The following is a 21,595-nucleotide window of genomic DNA, read 5'->3' on the forward strand; positions in this document are numbered from 1 at the left end:
CAAGTTGGAAATGATAACCTTCAAGTTATTGTATTCGCACTGGTTGTCTCAGTGACTGCGTCCTGTGATTGGCTGCCTCGATCACCACCTAACCCACAAGCGCAGTGCTGGTTGCTTATTGGCTTAGAATACGAACACCCCCCCCCCTCCAGCTACACCTCCCCCCCATACATGGAACACACCTAGAATTTTCCCTTTAAATGGCCTACAGAATGCCAGTATTACACAGTATTGTGGTTTTATTTAGGATAGAAATGTAAGAATATAATCTAAAATCTGCCAGAGGAGGATAATATGGAACATATTGAGATCAATTGCTAAAAACACCGTATTTGACCTTTAGCAAAAAAAAATATTAGTAACTTTTTTTTTAACACAATATAAAGAAAATGAGACCATCAATCAGGCGCTCGGTGTGTAGCACGGGGGCAGGAAAAGCCCGATAATGCCCCAGACATGCATTGGTCCTTGTTCCATCCATCATTAACACAAAGGGGCATTTTGTGCAGCACGGAACGTTCCTCCCTTTATACAGAGCCTCAAATGTCCAGAATGTCAGTGCTCTGTGCCTGCTTCAGGCCGTTCTGTGTCCTGGGCACTTCCTGTGACCCGCTGACCCCTGCAGAGCATCGTATGTGACAGACAAGGACCTGCAGGCCTGTTCGATACTCGAGCAATTAAATTAAAAAACGAGACACACAGCTTTCTCCACAGTCAAAAAACAAACAAAAAGACAAAACCTCTGTAACCAACAGAATGAACCCTTTGCTGGCAGAGTTCCCTGCAACACGTGGTGGAGAAGAAAAAAAAAACACCAATTCATAAGGAAACAAACTGTAGCGTCAATATTTGTCATCACAAATCATTGATTGTTTCCCTTTTGACTCCATGAGAGAGTACGGCTCTCTCAATCATATCATTTTAGGTTCAATCCAGAAGTGTGTTTTGTGTGCGTGTGTGATATATATAAATATATATGTACATATTCACACACACACACACACATACATATATACACATACACACACATTCAGTAACACTTTGAGGGTTGAGCCAGCCTTTAAAATGCAGCCATATGGAGCTCTGCCCCTGGTAGAGACGGGATCAGAACCCCCGTGTTGCAGGTCCCTTGAGCAGCAAAGATCGTACAGGGAGTGGAGCCTGCAATGCACAACGTGTCAAGTCTGTATTGATCTAGGTCTCCACAATGCCGGATGGGAGGTCCCTTCCCACACTGCTCCAACGGAGTGTATTCATGGGATTTTTTTTGAGGGATTTAGCAGGATTAGTTGGGGAGCTTGCCACCCAAAACATGTTGCAACCTTCTTATCTATCTCTGACCGACATGCAGAGCAATGCACGCAGTATGTGTTTGGATTAGGAAAATGGCCACTGAATACTGTTAATTCGTTATTTTTCATTCCCCTTTAACCCTGCATTTCATCTCCTCCTTTCACAAATTTTGCCTTCCCTGTTAATAGAGGGATGTAAAGATGGAGGGCCAGACAGCCTAGGAGCGTCAGAGTATGCTGACTCTCTCCCCCAGAGCCCTCATTTCTGCGTCCTCGGGCTCTGTGCCCGGTGGGGGAAGTAGGTGAGGGGGATACTGTAAGCTGTGCTCCCCCGCGTACAGCTCCCAGCGCCGGTCATCGCTCTCGTGGGTGATATATCGCTCCCCAATCTTGCACTCCAGCTCACGTAGGTCCAACCAGGTCTGGTAATCCTAGAAATTCAGACAGGGAAAGTCAGGGGTGCCAACTATGCCCACTGCTGCCAAGCGGCAACGGATGTTACTATTGAGCCGCCCATTCCACTTTCTAAATAATGGCGTTCTGTGCATGATCTGCCCTGAAAGAGCAAACCCTTCTGTATAAAGAAATATTTTGTGTGAATCCGCACTTCCAACTTGAGCTGCCTCACTGCCGAAGGAGATCGCAACACGCAATGATGCCCTCGAGATCTCTCCATGCACCGATATTGTGGGGAAGGGCCCTGCGGTTACTTCTTATGAAGGGATGGCCCATGAGAACGCTCTTCTCCCAGCAGAAGCAGCTTGCGGGGGGATGTGAATGTAATGAGCTATAGACAGAATCGGTTTACGATGCCGCATTTTAGTCGGGGAGAGGAGCAGCATCGGTCAGATGGCTTAGTTACTTCTGTAGTTTTTGTTTGGCAATTTACTAAATAAGGAGCAAAGAATTAGACAGCACCTAAACCTGCTCACAGACAGCTGTTTCCACCTTTTGGGTCTCATCAGTATGAGGCTGCTTATACTGGCTTTGCAATGTGCAGCTGGGATAGGTTTCACCACACAGTATACAAAAGTTATGGTGGGTGCTTACAGGGGTCCATGGACATGAAGCAAAAGGCGACACTGTGTGCTCATTTGCATGTCATTTCCCAGAATCCCTGGCTGCAGTGGAAGCACGGTATGTCAAGAGATAATGGGGAAGGGCTGGGTTGCAGACCTGTCTGAGACATGCGAATGTGCTCACACGCGGGATTTTTATTTGCTGTACACTGTATGGTGAAGGGGTTTGTAACTTTTTTACCCACCACAACTTATATAATGGGGGCTAAATAAGGAGGACACTTTTAAGATGAGTGGGCGCTAGAACGGGTTGTGTGCTGATCTTTCACCTCCCGCAAACATGGCAGCTAAAGACCGCTGCAGCCCAAGTAATTGTGAGTGGAGAAGTGGTTGGCTTTGCATGTACCATCTCCAAGTGTCCCAGTCTAGTCCCCCTGGCACACGCTGCTCACCTGCAGCCAGGGGTGATTGAGGGTCTTGTCCACACTGTAACGCTTCCTCATCTTCACCTGCAGCAAGTTGTTGATGAGATCGATGGCTAAAAGTGAGACAAGTAATTAATGTCAGGAGTCTGTGGTGTTGCAATAGTGACTTTGTAAACGTGCCAGGCTCAGCAGCACCCAGAGCCACCCAGCCACAGAGGTGGTCCTTTCTAACTCTCGTGGACACCCACTATTATCATCTGACAAATCTCACACTTAGATGAAGTATCTCTCCAGAAGAGTAAACGCAGCCCACCAAGAAAAGTCTCTTTCTAGTAGGGTACACACCGCAAGCCCTCACCCTCAGAGGTCTCTCTCTAGGAGGGTACACAGCCCACACTCACCCTCAGAGGTCTCTCTCTAGGAGGGTACACACAGCCCACACTCACCCTCAGAGGTCTCTCTCTAGGAGGTTACACAGCCCACACTCACCCTCAGAGGTCTTTCTCTAGGAGGGTACACACAGCCAACACTCACCCTCAGAGGTCTTTCTCTAGGAGGGTACACAGCCCACACTCACCCTCAGAGGTCTTTCTCTAGGAGGGTACACACAGTTCACACTCACCCTCAGAGGAGGTGTCTCTCCATGGGTTGGGTGGGTACATGAAGGCTGCGTTCTGGATTTGGTCATGAATGTCCTCGTCCTCATTGAAGGGGAAAGTTCCGCTCAGGCTGACATATATTATCACCCCCACAGACCACATATCTAGGGAACGGTTGTAGCCACGGTTTCTCAGCACCTCGGGAGCCAGGTAAGCCGGAGTCCCCACAACCGAGCGTCGGAATGACTTCTCTCCAATGATACGAGCAAAGCCGAAGTCGCACAGCTTTACCTGAGGGAAAACGGGTCTGTCAGAGGCAATAACAGTAATGCAGACAGCGACAGTGCCAGCCTCCATCCCTATCAAGACTACAGGATGGGCAGTGACGGTGCATATCTCCCATGCACACTGCTACTGCACTGGCAGGATTCCCCCTTGCCCAGCAGAGGGCAGCAATGGGCTCCGGTGACGTGACATGCACACAGCACTGTGGGATGTATCCAGCTCACCTGTGGGAAGGGATCGGCCGAGGCGAGCAGCACGTTCTCTGGCTTCAGGTCACAGTGAACGATGTTCTTGAAGTGAAGGTGTCGCAGAGCAACCAGGATCTAAAAGAGAAGGCGCGTGAGTCCGGAGGCGGTTACATAATAACACAACGACACTGTCACAGCTTCTTCTCGTGGTAATTGCACCAATCCGAGGAGCAGCCCATGTCTGTGGTTGTGTATGGACGGCAGTGTCAGCGTATACAGTACAGAATAGGAAGTCACAGCGCCGCCCAGCCCATATGCGCTTACAACCTATAGAAAGTAATACACAACCTCCACACTACGGAAATATCCGCTCAGGATAACACCTTCTGAAATGCAAAAAGTCTATTGGTAATAGGACACACACTACCCCCCCCTCCCCCGCCCAGTGGGGCAGGTGCACCGTAACAGCTTGCTGGGATTGTGTATTTATTAATGCACCTTAACAGCTGTAAGAAATGTATACAAACTGAATGTGGCAGAGAAGCACAAAGACACCTATTTATAAAGGTGCACTCAGGTGGGGTGATAATAATGTAAAGTTGAACCTAACTTTTAATGCACAACTTAAAATAAAGTGACTGAACGCAATAGTAACTAAAAACACATTGTTTAACTAGTACTCCAATTAGTTGGCAGAATTGGTGCAGGGAGGGAAAGGGGGAGGAGATGGTGTGAATAAGGTACGTTACCTCTAAAGTATCTGATACACACGCTGAGGTGAGGAAAGGGTGACAGAAATAATAAAGGCAAAATTGCCCACCTTGACCGCAAACTTCCAGGAGTTCTTGGGACTGGGGAAAGCATCAAATATATATAGCACATATCCTCCTCATACGCCAATGTGCATGTCCCTATCTAGAAGAACATCTCTTCACAGCCCTAATATAATAATAATAATAGCATGTTCTTGTATAGCGCTGATAGTTTTACGTAGCGCTTTACAGAGACATTTTGCAGGCACAGGTCCCTGCCCCGTGGAGTTTACAATCTATGATTTTGGTGCCTGAGGCACAGGGAGATAAAGTGACTTGCCTGAGGTCACAAGGAGCCGACACCAGGAATTGAACCAGGTTCCCCTGCTTCAAACACAGTGCCAGTCAGTGTCTTTACTCACTGAGCCACTCCTTCTCCCCTAATATAACATGTCCATGACCCGTTCCAAGAAGCTCGAAGCCCCAATGTGCCACTTTCTATGGGACTCTGCAGTCTCCGAAGAACACCGTTACATTGTTAGAACGTTTAAATGAGTCTCATTCTACATGAGGATTGCTAGTTATACAAACAGACCATTACTTCATCATCTCAGAACCCCATGTGCCTCGCTCCATTAGAGAAATCCCAGTTATAAGATATTCTTTTGTCCCTAAATGCCAACCAATACCAAAAACAAACCCCAACTTCACCAATATCCCATCCCCCCCTCACCTGGGTGACCAGGTACTTGGTGATGCGCTCAGGTAACCGTCCCTTCTCACTGGACAGGATCATTTCCAGCATGTCCCCGTGTAGCTTCTCCATCACCACGAACACACGCTCTGGCGTCTCAAACATGCACTCCAGGTTCACAACACCGCGGTGATGCAGGTTCTGGGGAGAAGCATCGTCAGTGTAAGATCTCCGGCTACCATCACTGTATTCCCCAGCACTGGGGAGAAGCAGCGTCAGTGTAAGATCTCCGGCTACCATCCCTGTATCCCCAGCACTGGGGAGAAGCAGCGTCAGTGTAAGATCTCCTAGTACCATCCCTGAATCCCCAGCACTGGGGAGAAGCAGCGTCAGTGTAAGATCTCCGGGTACCATCCCTGTATCCCCAGCACTGGGGAGAAGCAGCGTCTGTGTAAGATCTCCTAGTACCATCCCTGTATCCCCAGCACTGGGGAGAAGCAGCGTCAGTGTAAGATCTCCTAGTACCATCCCTGTATCCCCAGCACTGGGGAGAAGCAGCGTCTGTGTAAGATCTCCTAGTACCATCCCTGTATCCCCAGCACTGGGGAGAAGCAGCATCAGTGTAAGATCTCCGGGTACCATCCCTGTATCCCCAGCACTGGGGAGAAGCAGCGTCAGTGTAAGATCTCCTAGTACCATCCCTGTATCCCCAGCACTGGGGAGAAGCAGCATCAGTGTAAGATCTCCGGGTACCATCCCTGTATCCCCAGCACTGGGGAGAAGCAGCGTCAGTGTAAGATCTCCTAGTACCATCCCTGTATCCCCAGCACTGGGGAGAAGCAGCGTCAGTGTAAGATCTCCTAGTACCATCCCTGAATCCCCAGCACTGGGGAGAAGCAGCGTCAGTGTAAGATCTCCGGGTACCATCCCTGTATCCCCAGCACTGGGGAGAAGCAGCGTCAGTGTAAGATCTCCGGGTACCATCCCTGTATCCCCAGCACTGGGGAGAAGCAGCGTCAGTGTAAGATCTCCTAGTACCATCCCTGTATCCCCAGCACTGGGGAGAAGCATCGTCAGTGTAAGATCTCCTAGTACCATCCCTGTATCCCCAGCACTGGGGAGAAGCAGCGTCTGTGTAAGATCTCCGGGTACCATCCCTGTATCCCCAGCACTGGGGAGAAGCATCGTCAGTGTAAGATCTCCGGGTACCATCCCTGTATCCCCAGCACTGGGGAGAAGCAGCGTCAGTGTAAGATCTCATAGTACCATCCCTGTATCCCCAGCACTGGGGAGAAGCAGCGTCTGTGTAAGATCTCCTAGTACCATCCCTGTATCCCCAGCACTGGGGAGAAGCAGCGTCAGTGTAAGATCTCCTAGTACCATCCCTGTATCCCCAGCACTGGGGAGAAGCAGCGTCTGTGTAAGATCTCCGGGTACCATCCCTGTATCCCCAGCACTGGGGAGAAGCAGCGTCAGTGTAAGATCTCCTAGTACCATCCCTGTATCCCCAGCACTGGGGAGAAGCAGCGTCAGTGTAAGATCTCCTAGTACCATCCCTGTATCCCCAGCACTGGGGAGAAGCAGCGTCTGTGTAAGATCTCCGGGTACCATCCCTGTATCCCCAGCACTGGGGAGAAGCAGCGTCAGTGTAAGATCTCCGGGTACCATCACTGTATCCCCAGCACTGGGGAGAAGCAGCGTCAGTGTAAGATCTCCGGGTACCATCCCTGTATCCCCAGCACTGGGGAGAAGCAGCGTCAGTGTAAGATCTCCTAGTACCATCCCTGTATCCCCAGCACTGGGGAGAAGCAGCGTATGTGTAAGATCTCCTAGTACCATCCCTGTATCCCCAGCACTGGGGAGAAGCAGCGTCTGTGTAAGATCTCCGGGTACCATCCCTGTATCCCCAGCACTGGGGAGAAGCAGCGTCTGTGTAAAATCTCCTAGTACCATCCCTGTATCCCCAGCACTGGGGAGAAGCAGCGTCTGTGTAAGATCTCCTAGTACCATCCCTGTATCCCCAGCAATGGGGAGAAGCAGCGTCAGTGTAAGATCTCCTAGTACCATCCCTGTATCCCCAGCACTGGGGAGAAGCAGCATCAGTGTAAGATCTCCAGGTACCATCCCTGTATCCCCAGCACTGGGGAGAAGCAGCGTCTGTGTAAGATCTCCGGGTACCATCACTGTATCCCCAGCACTGGGGAGAAGCAGCGTCTGTGTAAGATCTCCTAGTACCATCCCTGTATCCCCAGCACTGGGGAGAAGCAGCGTCAGTGTAAGATCCCCTAGTACCATCCCTGTATCCCCAGCACTGGGGAGAAGCAGCGTCTGTGTAAGATCTCCTAGTACCATCCCTGTATCCCCAGCACTGGGAAGAAGCAGCATCAGTGTAAGATCTCCAGGTACCATCCCTGTATCCCCAGCACTGGGGAGAAGCAGCGTCAGTGTAAGATCTCCTAGTACCATCCCTGTATCCCCAGCACTGGGGAGAAGCAGCATCAGTGTAAGATCTCCTAGTACCATCCCTGTATCCCCAGCACTGGGGAGAAGCAGCATCAGTGTAAGATCTCCGGGTACCATCCCTGTATCCCCAGCACTGGGGAGAAGCAGCGTCAGTGCAAGATCTCCTAGTACCATCCCTGTATCCCCAGCACTGGGGAGAAGCAGCGTCTGTGTAAGATCTCCGGGTACCATCCCTGTATCCCCAGCACTGGGGAGAAGCAGCGTCAGTGTAAGATCTCCTAGTACCATCCCTGTATCCCCAGCACTGGGGAGAAGCAGCGTCAGTGTAAGATCTCCTAGTACCATCCCTGTATCCCCAGCACTGGGGAGAAGCAGCGTCAGTGTAAGATCTCCTAGTACCATCCCTGTATACCCAGCACTGGGGAGAAGCAGCGTCAGTGTAAGATCTCCGGGTACCATCCCTGTATCCCCAGCACTGGGGCGAAGCAGCGTCAGTGTAAGATCTCCAGGTACCATCCCTGTATCCCCAGCACTGGGGCGAAGCAGCGTCAGTGTAAGATCTCCTAGTACCATCCCTGTATCCCCAGCACTGGGGAGAAGCAGCGTCAGTGTAAGATCTCCTAGTACCATCACTGTATCCCCAGCACTGGGGAGAAGCAGCGTCTGTGTAAGATCTCCGGGTACCATCCCTGTATCCCCAGCACTGGGGAGAAGCAGCGTCTGTGTAAGATCTCCGGGTACCATCCTTGTATCCCCAGGAGAGACACCTCCTTTTACTAAACCACCCCAAAATAACCTAGATTGCGTCATTAACTGCAGTAAGAGGCATATTCAACAATCCAGCGAGACTGAATCTAGCACTTTCTGTGCGGTTGATGTTGATTTAAGGAACACAGATTCACAGAGATTCATCAACTACGCAAAAGAAAGGCATGAGAGAAATCCTTATTGCGTTTCAAAGCGTTTGCTGAAATAAATATATGTTCCTGGTTTAAGCAAAGTCTAAAAGCAGATACTTCTCTGGTGCAAATTTCAATGGTAAGTTTATGCTATTACTAGTTCACCTATAATATAAGAAGTCTGTACTCGGTTACAGAAAGGGAGTCATTGTCTTTTAATAAGTTAGTGGTCTTTGTTATGAATTTGAAATTAACTTCCTATCCTTTGTTATAGTATCACATCAGTTTCCCTAAACATGCAATGCTATTTAATGTCATGTTACAACAGTCACAGCTGTTACTATGCGCAGCCTTCATTTGAAGTCATTTATAACAGTGACTATTCTCAGGGGTGGAAATGCATTGGGATTCACCCACTTCTGCTTCTCTTGGAACAGCAGAAACCTGTCCAATTCGACACTTCTTTTTCCACTTCAGCAGGGAGGAAGAAGCCAGAAGGACTAGGAATAAACTTGAACATATTGCAGGTTCTCTGGCACTTCAAGAAACCGTCTACTTACGCAAAATCGTACAAATATAGCTCATTCTACTGGAGTCTTCATTTTTGGGGGGGCTCATCCACTTTTAACAGCGTTCAACAGGCTAATATTGCCTTAATTATAGCACCAGGCTAGACAGACGCATTTGAATGCCTGGTTAACCCTTTTGCTGCTAGCAATGTATCGCAGACTCCCCCCTTTGCAGCAAAAGGGTTTATTCTCGTGCTTAGAGAAGTGGGCACAGCCGGGTACCTGTAAGATGGCGACCTCATTGCGCAGCTGGCTCTCCTGCTTGGTGGGGAAGCGCAACTTGTCAATGATTTTTATGGCCACGTCTCGGCCCGTCTTCCGGTGTTTCCCTGGGAGGGGAAGCAGACGATAAATATACTAGCAGATTGCAGCAAAAGGGTTAGAAGAAGCAGCAGAAAGAGGAGAAGCGCGTCCGTTTAATGACAATAGGATGACTGTGTGTCCTGAGCTGTAAGTTATCAACCTTTTCCTCCCATCTCTGCCAAATAGAGTCAAATAGAAGATGCCTGGTGTACAAGATGCTGCTGCTTTTGTTACAGTTAGAAGTGATAAAGTGATGATCACTGTGGAAAAGGTTTTTTTCCCCAACACAGAGTGCAGGGGCCTCACTAGGCCTCATCCTCCGTATGTTTAAGAGACGTACCTCCATAAACAATCCCAAACTGGCCGGACCCAAGGACCTCGTCTGGGAAGATCTGATACACAGTGCTAATATCCTGTGGGGAGAGCAAGGGCACAGAGGATATCAGCTGTATTCTGACCTCTTCTGAGATTTGATGTTCCCCATTACTGCTAGAGGGGCCTGCAAAGCAGGATGTTGGGATTAAAGTACAGCTTCCTTATAAAACAAAACAGTGTATATGACTACTCTCCCCCCCCCCCCCCACCCCTCCCCCTTCCATCACCAGTCTCTTCACTGGAGAATATATATACGAAGATAAAAGAAATGACTGGGGGACCATAACATGCTGATCCTGCAAACGACCACTAACTCATTATGAATGCTGCTTCTGGGGTCTTGATCTTGTGTGTGACCTCCACAGACGGCCAGCTATCTCTGGCCTCTCGTGATGTGCTCCCTGACCATGCAGTAACAGAAATAAGGTCAGGGAAATCCTTACCACGTTCTCCTGGACCTGGCAGTTGGATACAGAGATGCTGATGGACACATCCCCTAAAAAGAGAGGCAGAAAACGGGTGAGGGCATCTTCCTTACGGACTTCCCTGGGGTATACAAAACTCCATCCTAACCCCTCTCTCTCCCCATACTTGCTGCACATGTTGACAATTTTAACCCCTAGGTTACACACACTGTCACATTTAAAAACAAAAGAGGAACATACTTGTTCTATATCAGAACAATATAACAGTAATCCAGATGCGAGCTGGTTACCCTGATTTTTTTGTTTACAGGGTGGGATCCCGGGAGCTGTACCACGCTATTTTCAGTTATGGGGACACCTACTGTTTCCGAGATACTTAATGGGGAAGTCACCTGGTTTAAATCTCCTGCCAGGGGGAACGTGTGCTGTCCGAAAAGCAGAGCAAAACGTTAATCTTGCGTGTGCCATGTTCCTCTATTCTATATTGTATCCAGGGCCCAGATTCACCAAAGGAGCTAAGCCTTAGTATTCATATGAATGGGAGGTAAGGTGAGCTACGTCTTAGTATTCATATGAATGGGAGTTAAGGTGCGCTAAGCCTTAGCATTCATATGAATGGGAGTTAAGGTGCGCTAAGCCTTAGCAATCATATGATAGGGAGTTATGGTGCGCTAAGCCTTAGCAGTCATATGAATGGGAGGTAAGGTGCGCTAAGTCTTAGCATTCATATGAATGGGAGGTAAGGTGAGCTAAGCCTTAGCATTCATATGAATGGGAGGTAAGGTGCGCTAAGCCTTAGCATTCATATGAATGGGAGTTAAGGTGCGCTAAGCCTTAGCATTCATATGAATGGGAGTTAAGGTGCGCTAAGCCTTAGCAATCATATGATAGGGAGTTATGGTGCGCTAAGCCTTAGCATTCATATGAATGGGAGGTAAGGTGCGCTAAGTCTTAGCATTCATATGAATGGGAGGTAAGGTGAGCTAAGCCTTAGCATTCATATGAATGGGAGGTAAGGTGCGCTAAGCCTTAGCATTCATATGAATGGGAGTTATGGTGCGCTAAGCCTTAGCATTCATATGAACGGGAGTTAAGGTGCACTAAGCCTTAGCATTCATATGAATGGGAGTTAAGGTGCGCTAAGCCTTAGCATTCATATGAATGGGAGTTAAGGTGAGCTAAGCCTTAGCATTCATATGAATGGGAGTTATGGTGCGCTAAGCCTTAGCATTCATATGAATGGGAGGTAAGGTGCGCTAAGCCTTAGCATTCATATGAATGGGAGTTAAGGTGTGCTAAGCCTTAGCAATCATATGATAGGGAGTTATGGTGCGCTAAGCCTTAGCATTCATATGAATGGGAGTTAAGGTGCGCTAAGCCTTAGCATTCATATGAACGGGAGTTAAGGTGCGCTAAGCCTTAGCATTCATATGAATGGGAGGTAAGGTGCGCTAAGCCTTAGCATTCATTTGAATGGGAGTTAAGGTGCGCTAAGCCTTAGCATTCATATGAATGGGAGTTAAGGTGAGCTAAGCCTTAGCATTCATATGAATGGGAGTTATGGTGCGCTAAGCCTTAGCATTCATATGAATGGGAGGTAAGGTGCGCTAAGCCTTAGCATTCATATGAATGGGAGTTATGGTGCGCTAAGCCTTAGCATTCATATGAATGGGAGGTAAGGTGCGCTAAGCCTTAGCATTCATATGAATGGGAGTTATGGTGCGCTAAGCCTTAACATTCATATATATGAATGGGAGTTATGGAGCGCTAAGCCTTAGCATTCAGGGATGTTGGGAGTTAAGGTGCGCTAAGGGAGTTAAGGTGAGCTAAGCCTTAGCATTCATAGGATAGGGAGTTAAGGTGCGCTAATCCTTAGCATTCATATGAATGGGAGTTATGGTGCGCTAAGCCTTAGCATTCAAATGAATGGGAGTTAAGGTGCGCTAAGCCTTAACATTCATATATATGAATGGGAGTTATGGAGCGCTAAGCCTTAGCATTCAGGGATGTTGGGAGTTAAGGTGCGCTAAGGGAGTTAAGGTGAGCTAAGCCTTAGCATTCATAGGATAGGGAGTTAAGGTGCGCTAATCCTTAGCATTCATATGAATGGGAGTTATGGTGCGCTAAGCCTTAGCATTCAAATGAATGGGAGTTAAGGTGCGCTAAACCTTAGCATTCATATGAATGGGAGTTATGGTGCGCTAAGCCTTAGCATTCAGGGATGTTGGGAGTTAAGGTGAGCTAAGCCTTAGCATTCATATGAATGGGAGTTAAGGTGCGCTAAGCCTTAGCATTCATATGAATGGGAGTTAAGGTGCGCTAAGCCTTAGCATTCACATGAATGGGAGGTATGGTGCGCTAAGCCTTAGCATTCATATGATAGGGAGTTAAGGTGCGCTAAGCCTTAGCATTCATATGAATGGGAGTTAAGGTGCGCTAAGCCTTAGCATTCATATGAATGGGAGGTAAGGTGCGCTAAGCCTTAGCATTCATATGAATGGGAGTTAAGGTGAGCTAAGTCTTAGCATTCATATGAATGGGAGGTAAGGTGCGCTAAGCCTTAGCATTCATATGAACGGGAGTTAAGGTGCGCTAAGCCTTAGCATTCATATGAACGGGAGTTATAGTGCGCTAAGCCTTAGCATTCATATGAACGGGAGTTAAGGTGCGCTAAGCCTTAGCATTCATATGAATGGGAGGTAAGGTGAGCTAAGCCTTAGCATTCATATGAATGGGAGTTATGGTGCGCTAAGCCTTAGCATTCATATGAACGGGAGGTAAGGTGCGCTAAGCCTTAGCATTCATATGAATGGGAGGTAAGGTGCGCTAAGCCTTAGCATTCATATGAATGGGAGTTAAGGTGAGCTAAGTCTTAGCATTCATATGAATGGGAGTTAAGGTGAGCTAAGCCTTAGCATTCATATGAACGGGAGTTAAGGTGCGCTAAGCCTTAGCATTCATATGAACGGGAGTTATAGTGCGCTAAGCCTTAGCATTCATATGAATGGGAGGTAAGGTGCGCTAAGCCTTAGCATTCATATGAACGGGAGTTATAGTGCGCTAAGCCTTAGCATTCATATGAATGGGAGGTAAGGTGCGCTAAGCCTTAGCATTCATATGAATGGTAGGTAAGGTGAGCTAAGCCTTAGCATTCATATGAATGGGAGTTATGGTGCGCTAAGCCTTAGCATTCATATTAATGGGAGATAAGGTGCGCTAAGCCTTAGCATTCATATGAACGGGAGGTAAGGTGCGCTAAGCCTTAGCATTCATATGAATGGGAGGTAAGGTGCGCTAAGCCTTAGCATTCATATGAATGGGAGGTAAGGTGCGCTAAGCCTTAGCATTCATATGAATGGGAGTTAAGGTGCGCTAAGCCTTAGCAATCATATGAATGGGAGTTAAGGTGCGCTAAACCTTAGCATTCATATGAATGGGAGTTAAGGTGCGCTAAGCCTTAGCATTCATATGAATGGGAGTTAAGGTGCGCTAAACCTTAGCATTCATATGAATGGGAGTTATGGTGCGCTAAGTCTTAGCAATCATATGAATGGGAGTTAAGGTGCGCTAAGCCTTAGCATTCATATGAATGGGAGTTATGGTGCGCTAAGTCTTAGCAATCATATGAATGGGAGTTATGGTGCGCTAAGTCTTAGCAATCATATGAATGGGAGTTAAGGTGCGCTAAGCCTTAGCATTCATATGAATGGGAGGTAAGGTGCGCTAAGCTTTAGCATTCATATGAATGGGAGGTAAGGTGAGCTAAGCCTTAGCATTCATATGAGTGGGAGTTATGGTGCGCTAAGCCTTAGCATTCATATGAACGGGAGTTAAGGTGCGCTAAGCCTTAGCATTCATATGAATGGGAGTTATGGTGCGCTAAGCCTTAGCATTCATATGAATGGGAGGTAAGGTGCGCTAAGCCTTAGCATTCATATGAATGGGAGTTATGGTGCGCTAAGCCTTAGCATTCATATGAATGGGAGTTATGGTGCGCTAAGCCTTAGCATTCATATGAATGGGAGTTATGGTGCGCCAAGTCTTAGCAATCATATGAATGGGAGTTAAGGTGCGCTAAGCCTTAGCGCCCTTTTGTAACTCTGGGCCCAAGTTCTTTATGCGGAGCTCCCAGGTACCTGTCACTAGGAATCCATGAATGAGACACGCACACACGCACACACACGCACACACACACACACGCACACACACTGCGCTCCTCCCTTTGTGAAGTATGTAGCTGATAAAAGGACTGGCTTTGCATTTATGGAAAACAAAGAACAATTCCTGCGCTCCTTCCAATTGGGTTCTAAATGTAAAATTTGCACTAGTATATTTTAGCCCAATTGGTAAGCTAAACACGCACACGCAATGTGATGATTATGGGGCAGCCAGGTATTATAACATACGGTGTTGGATGCTCCCGGCGTTGGCTCCCTTCGGGTTGACTGGCATCAAGGCGTGCTGTATAGCTATCTCCCACATGCGAGCCACGTCCAGTCCTGCTCCACTGGTCAGCACCCCACTGCCCAGCTCGGGCACACTTGGCAGGGGCAGGTTCTCCCCCACGTAATACACCATGTTAGCGGTAGTGATCTCGAAGCAGTGAGGATTAGCACCAGGGGGCAGCAAGGTCAGGATTTTGGCGGGTTCCAGGCATAAGATTTCTGACAGAGGGATTTCCTGCAAGTTGGGGAAATGATGCTCATGCGATATCAGTGAACACGCACATGTATGTCCAGGGCCGCCGACAAGGGGGTGGAAGAGCCGGGTACAAGTGTTCTGCGCCTGGAGGCTGCAGGGGGCCAGTTATCTCTGGTTGTTGCCACTGCCGGGCCCCGGCTATCCCCAGCTGCAGCCTGCCATTTCTCACGCCAGCCCCTCTCTTTCCAGTGCGTGCTGGAAGAGGCAGGCCGCAGCTAGGGAGAGACAGGGGCCGGTGGCCGGAGCAACCAGAGACAAGTGGTAATTGTATCTTTAGGGGGGGGGGGAGGAAGAAGTGGTGGTTATTGTATCTGGGGGTGTGTGAAGTGTTGTTGGTATTTTGAAGGGGGGGTGTCATTATTCAGGAGAGGGAATCTGTATTTGGGAGAGGGGTGTCGGTATTCGGGAGAGGGGTGTCGTCTGTATTCGGGAGGGGGAATCTGTATTTGGGAGAGGGGTGTCGTCTGTATTTGGGAGGGGGAATCTGTATTTGGGAGGGGGGTGTCGGTATTTGGGAGGGGGGTGTTGGTATTCGGGAGGGGGTATCTGTATTTGGGAGTGCGGTAGGGGGTGTCTGTATTCTTATGACGTGTTTGTTATGTTTTTGCTCATATTAAAGAGGGCATCTTTGGTCTGTAAAGACAAACTTTGCCGCCATGTGTAAGAGTTTGTTTAGTGACAGAAAGGCAGTTACCTTGTAATATTTGCTTCCAGTATCAGTCTGAAATAGGGTTATACACTTGCTGTCCAGTCTCCAGTAATGTTTTTTCCTCTGTTGTTGAAAACAGAAACAAGTCGACACTGTCAGCAGGAATAGCACAGCACTCAGACAGAGGTGAATTTCATTACCTAAACCCTCCAAACGAAGATATTAGGATCATTCATCATTTTTAAAAGGTCTTAGAGAGGGGCGGCCAACTCCAGTTCTCAAGGGCCACCAAAAGGTCAGATTGTAAGGATATCCCTGCTTCAGCACAGGTGGTGCAGTGTTTGACAGCCACTGATTGAGCCACCTGTGCTGAAGCTGGGATATCCTTACAACCTGCACTGTTGGTGGCCCTTGAGGACTGGAGTTGGTCTCCTCTGGTCCAGCGCAATTATAGGTAAATATTGGTCTCTTCGTATGAGAAGCCTGAAAGAACATAGAACACACAACCATATCTGTCGCAATATACAAAGATGAATTTAGCCATGTGTTCATTACACAGTTTCTTCCGATGATTGTGCAGCGTGTTCCATGAGGAAGATTGTATGAAACGTTGGCTCACTATAGCCAAATAATCCAGCGTTCCTCGGAATCTTATACGCGCGTATTGTGTGATCTGCTCGCCGGCTCTGGGGGCGTTCAGCAGATCCCTTCCCATAAATATCCCCTGGCCGGCAAGGGGCGGAGGTGGCTTCCCACTTACCATGGTGTCTTTGCTGGTATAATGCACCATCCAGCCTTCTTTCATCACACTGCTGCTTTTCCGCTTTGTGTGTTTCACAGACTGGACGACTCTCATTAGCGGGATGTTGTTACTGGCTGAAGGACTTCAAAGAAAAACCAAGAGACCATTAAATCACCAGTCTCTCAAAGTCAAAATATTGATAATTAAAGACTGCTTTGCTTCTGAAATTTACCAAGGTTAATATGAAGTTTAACCCACCGCTGGTCTGCATATCTGGCCTACACAGTCAGACGTGTCCTGGTCGGACTCACCTGATCATACGGTCGGACGTGTCCGGGTCCTGGTCAGGGTCCTGCATGTCCCCATTCTCGTTGCGGCAGCCCGTCATGGAACTCTCAGAGTCTGGGGTCATAGACTCTTCCATGTCCTCCATGAGCCTGCTGCTCCGGTCGCTCTCGTTGTCGTCGCTTCCTTCCTCCATCACCACGTCGGACTCCGTCCCAGGGCTCAGCAGGTCTGAGGGAAATGGCAGAGATCAGACAAACCGTGAAGGCCACATCCCAACATCCCGTTAGCAGCACACTTCTGTAACACAGACGTGCCACTGCTCCCCCCCTCAGGTCACAGACGTGGCACTGCTCCCCCCCCCCTCAGTCACACAGACTCGGCACTGCTCCCCCCCCCCCTCAGTCACACAGACGGGGCGCTGCTCCCCCCCCCCCCTCAGTCACACTGACGGGGCACTGCTCCCCCCCTCAGTCACACTGACGGGGCACTGCTCCCCCCCTCAGTCACACTAACGGGGCACTGCTCCCCCCTCAGTGACAGACGGGCACTGCTTCCCCCCCCCCCCCCCCTCAGTCACACAGACTCGGCACTGCTCCCCCCCCCCCCCCTCAGCCACACAGACGGGGCGCTGCTCCCCCCCTCAGTCACACTGACAGGGCACTGCTCCCCCCCTCAGTCACACTGACAGGGCACTGCTCCCCACCTCAGTCACACTGACGGGGCACTGCTCCCCCCTTCAGTGACACAGTCGGGGCACTGCTCCCCCCCCCCATAGTCACACAGAAGGGGCGCTGTACCTCCATTGATGGCCACCTCTCCCAGGCAGTTGTGAGGCACTTTGGGTGCGCAGCGCTTGTGGCAGTTGAATTTGCAGTCCTTGCACTGCAGCCCCTGCCGGAATAGGCCTTTCAGCAGCTTCTTGCAGTACTGGCACACGGTCGGCCGGGTATACGAATGGATAACGAACGTGTGAGGCACTTTCACCTTGGACATGAGGATCTTGTCCAGCTGGATGGGGCGGCCGATATAGGACTGGGAGCTGGACCTCTTCTCCCGCCCCATGAAGGACTCGGATGGGGACTTTTGCTGTGGATTTAAGGCAGCCGGTCACAGGAAGGAACAAGAAACAGATAGCACTGGTCATTGCAAAACGTGGAGCAGCAGTGGCACCTACGTGGTCCCATTTACACACACAGCGTGGCTGCGAGGAGATATTCTTCTAAAACAACTGTTCTGCGATGGGAAATGTTTCACAGAAAGAGAGATGCTCTTTAACGGGGTGTTCTAATAACAGAGGTTCCTCCCATAGGAAGGGGCGCATCGGGGCTGTGAGGAGATGTTCTTATAAGGGGGTGTGTTTTTATAACAGGGACTCCTGCCTTAGAAAGGAGCTTGCATGGACCGTGAGTTTATCTTCAATAGGAACTCCTCCCAGAAGAAGGGACGTGCGAGATGTTCTTATAAATAATATAATGTCCTTTATTTAAAAGATCATATTAAAACTGGTAAAATCCTGAATATTTAAGAAGTACTTTGAAGACGCTGCGTCTTTAAGACCACACGAGCGCCTCCTGTTAACATGTGCAGGACGCAGCCTGAAGAGTATCCATTTTCTCTCCGGATTAACACGGCTATAAAATAGAATTCCAGCGCGTTAAACCCAATAAAAACCCCTGGGCGACTCCTCCTGTGCCGGAAAGAGCGCAGCTCTGCCGGGCGAGGAGGATACCGTATTTGGGGAGGGACTTGATGCTTCGCAGCCCCTTTCCAAGGCAGAGCTGCAGGCTCTTTCCAAGGGATTGTGTTCCAGGCCCAGCTCAGGCTGGGATCCCTCCAGGAAATGATTGCTAAAAGCAGATTACAGGATGGAAACTGCAACGGACAGAGCTGCTGCTGACGGCGAGAGGGGCCAGAACCCGGAATAGGCCAGCAGAGCACTACTTAAACACTGCTAGGAGCACAGGGTCGCTAGGAAGGACAGGCTGCCACGGAAAGGGTTACAGCAACTTTATATATTCACGGGTGAATAGTCGCCCGCAGGGAACACACGAGTGAAACCTCCATTTACTTTGATCACCTGGAGCCTTGTTATTAACTGTATAGGAATTGCTTTGTAATGCAGACAAGGGGTTACATGGCTGCGTGGAGCACAGGAATAACAAGAGGGGGAAGGATGCAATGCTCTGTTCGTCTGTAGGAAGGGTTAAAAATTCTGTGCATCCAGGAAATACAGAAAGGATGCGGTGTGAAAATGCGTGAGGTGCAATCGCGCAATTTAGGGGCTCAGCCAACAGCAGGAGAAACTAAACACACAGTGCTGAAACCAGGGTTCCCCTCTGCACACACACAGTATCCTGTACTAATCCCAGCTCCTCTGCACACACAGCAACCTGTACTAATCCCAGCTCCTCTGCGCACACACAGCGTCCTGTACTAATCCCAGCTCCTCTGCGCACACACAGCAACCTGTACTAATCCCAGCTCCTCTGCACACACAGCAACCTGTACTAATCCCAAACCCTCTGCGCACACACAGCAACCTGTACTAATCCCAGCTCCTCTGCACACACAGCAACCTGTACTAATCCCAGCTCCTCTGCACACACAGCAACCTGTACTAATCCCAGCTCCACTGCGCACACACAGCGTCCTGTACTAATCCCAGATCCTCTGCGCACACACAGCAACCTGTACTAATCCCAGCTCCTCTGCGCACACACAGCAACCTGTACTAATCCCAGCTCCTCTGCGCACACACAGTATCCTGTACTAATCCCAGCTCCTCTGCGCACACCCAGCAACCTGTACTAATCCCAGCTCCTCTGCGCACACACAGTATCCTGTACTAATCCCAGCTCCTCTGCGCGCACACAGCAACCTGTACTAATCCCAGCTCCTCTGCGCACACACAGCAACCTGTACTAATCCCAGCTCCTCTGCACACACACACAGTATCCTGTACTAATCCCAGCTCCTCTGCACACACACAGTATCCTGTACTAATCCCAGCTCCTCTGCGCACACACAGTATCCTGTACTAATCCCAGCTCCTCTGCACACACACAGTATCCTGTAATAATCCCAGCTCCTCTGCGCACACACAGCAACCTGTACTAATCCCAGCTCCTCTGCGCACACACAGTATCCTGTACTAATCCCAGCTCCTCTGCGCGCACACAGCAACCTGTACTAATCCCAGCTCCTCTGCGCACACACAGCAACCTGTACTAATCCCAGCTCCTCTGCACACACACAGTATCCTGTACTAATCCCAGCTCCTCTGCACACACACAGTATCCTGTACTAATCCCAGCTCCTCTGCGCACACACAGTATCCTGTACTAATCCCAGCTCCTCTGCACACACACAGTATCCTGTAATAATCCCAGCTCCTCTGCGCACACACAGCAACCTGTACTAATCCCAGCTCCTCTGCGCACACACAGCAACCTGTACTAATCCCAGCTCCTCTGCGCACACACAGCAACCTGTACTAATCCCAGCTCCTCTGCACACACACAGTATCCTGTACTAATCCCAGCTCCTCTGCACACACACAGATCCTGTACTAATCCCAGCTCCTCTGCGCACACACAGCAACCTGTACTAATCGCAGCTCCTCTGCACACACACAGCAACCTGTACTAATCCCAGCTCCTCTGCGCACACACAGCAACCTGTACTAATCCCAGCTCCTCTGCGTACACACAGCAACCTGTACTAATCCCAGCTCCTCTGCGCACACACAGCAACCTGTACTAATCCCAGCTCCTCTGCGCACACACAGCAACCTGTACTAATCCCAGCTCCTCTGCGCACACACAGCAACCTGTACTAATCCCAGCTCCTCTGCACACACACAGTATCCTGTAATAATCCCAGCTCCTCTGCGCACACACAGTATCCTGTACTAATCCCAGCTCCTCTGCACACACAAAGTATCCTGTACTAATCCCAGCTCCTCTGCGCACACACAGCAACCTGTACTAATCGCAGCTCCTTTGCGCACACACAGCAACCTGTACTAATCGCAGCTCCTCTGCACACACACAGCAACCTGTACTAATCCCAGATCCTCTGCGCACACACAGAATCCTGTACTAATCCCAGCTCCTCTGCGCACACACAGCAACCTGTACTAATCCCAGCTCCTCTGCGCACACACAGCAACCTGTACTAATCCCAGCTCCTCTGCGCACACACAGTATCCTGTACTAATCCCAGCTCCTCTGCACACACAGCAACCTGTACTAATCCCAGCTCCTCTGCGCACACACAGCAACCTGTACTAATCCCAGCTCCTCTGCGCACACACAGCAACCTGTACTAATCCCAGCTCCTCTGCGCACACACAGTATCCTGTAATAATCCCAGCTCCTCTGCGCACACACAGCAACCTGTACTAATCCCAGCTCCTCTGCACACACACAGTATCCTGTACTAATCCCAGCTCCACTGCACACACACAGCAACCTGTACTAATCCCAGCTCCTCTGCACACACACAGTATCCTGTAATAATCCCAGCTCCTCTGCGCACACACAGCGTCCTGTACTAATCCCAGCTCCACTGCGTGCACACACACACACACACACAGTATCCTGTACTAATCGCAGCTCCTCTGCGCACACACAGTATCCTGTACTAATCCCAGCTCCTCTGCGCACACACAGTATCCTGTACTAATCCCAGCTCCACTGCGCGCACACACACACACACACACACACACACACACACACACACAGTATCCTGTACTAATCGCAGCTCCTCTGCGCACACACAGTATCCTGTACTAATCCCAGCTCCACTGCGCGCGTTCGCGCACACACGCACACACACACACACACACACACACACACACACACACACACACACACACACACACAGTATCCTGTACTAATCCCAGCTCCTCTGCGCACACACAGTA

General features: G+C 49.5%; 1 protein-coding gene across 3 annotated transcripts in view; it reads right to left on the reverse strand.

Moving 5' to 3' along the window:
• Positions 1-221: 221 nt before the first annotated feature.
• PRKD1 (protein kinase D1) overlaps positions 222-21,595 on the reverse strand; it is a 49,115-nt gene continuing 27,741 nt past the window's right edge. For all 3 annotated transcript variants that reach the window (XM_075613201.1, XM_075613199.1, XM_075613198.1), the window contains 13 exons: positions 17,466-17,754; positions 16,692-16,896; positions 16,399-16,522; positions 15,684-15,761; positions 14,695-14,968; positions 10,307-10,359; positions 9,829-9,901; positions 9,408-9,514; positions 5,294-5,455; positions 3,845-3,943; positions 3,359-3,626; positions 2,764-2,849; positions 222-1,723 (listed from right to left, as the gene is read on the reverse strand). In XM_075613201.1, coding sequence (XP_075469316.1) covers positions 1,520-1,723; positions 2,764-2,849; positions 3,359-3,626; positions 3,845-3,943; positions 5,294-5,455; positions 9,408-9,514; positions 9,829-9,901; positions 10,307-10,359; positions 14,695-14,968; positions 15,684-15,761; positions 16,399-16,522; positions 16,692-16,896; positions 17,466-17,754 — 2,022 coding nt within the window. In that variant the 3' untranslated portion in view covers positions 222-1,519. The remainder of the gene's footprint in view (positions 1,724-2,763; positions 2,850-3,358; positions 3,627-3,844; positions 3,944-5,293; positions 5,456-9,407; positions 9,515-9,828; positions 9,902-10,306; positions 10,360-14,694; positions 14,969-15,683; positions 15,762-16,398; positions 16,523-16,691; positions 16,897-17,465; positions 17,755-21,595) is intronic.

This window comes from Ascaphus truei, chromosome 9, assembly GCF_040206685.1.
Source record: "Ascaphus truei isolate aAscTru1 chromosome 9, aAscTru1.hap1, whole genome shotgun sequence".
In the NCBI taxonomy this organism is placed as follows: domain Eukaryota; kingdom Metazoa; phylum Chordata; class Amphibia; order Anura; family Ascaphidae; genus Ascaphus; species Ascaphus truei.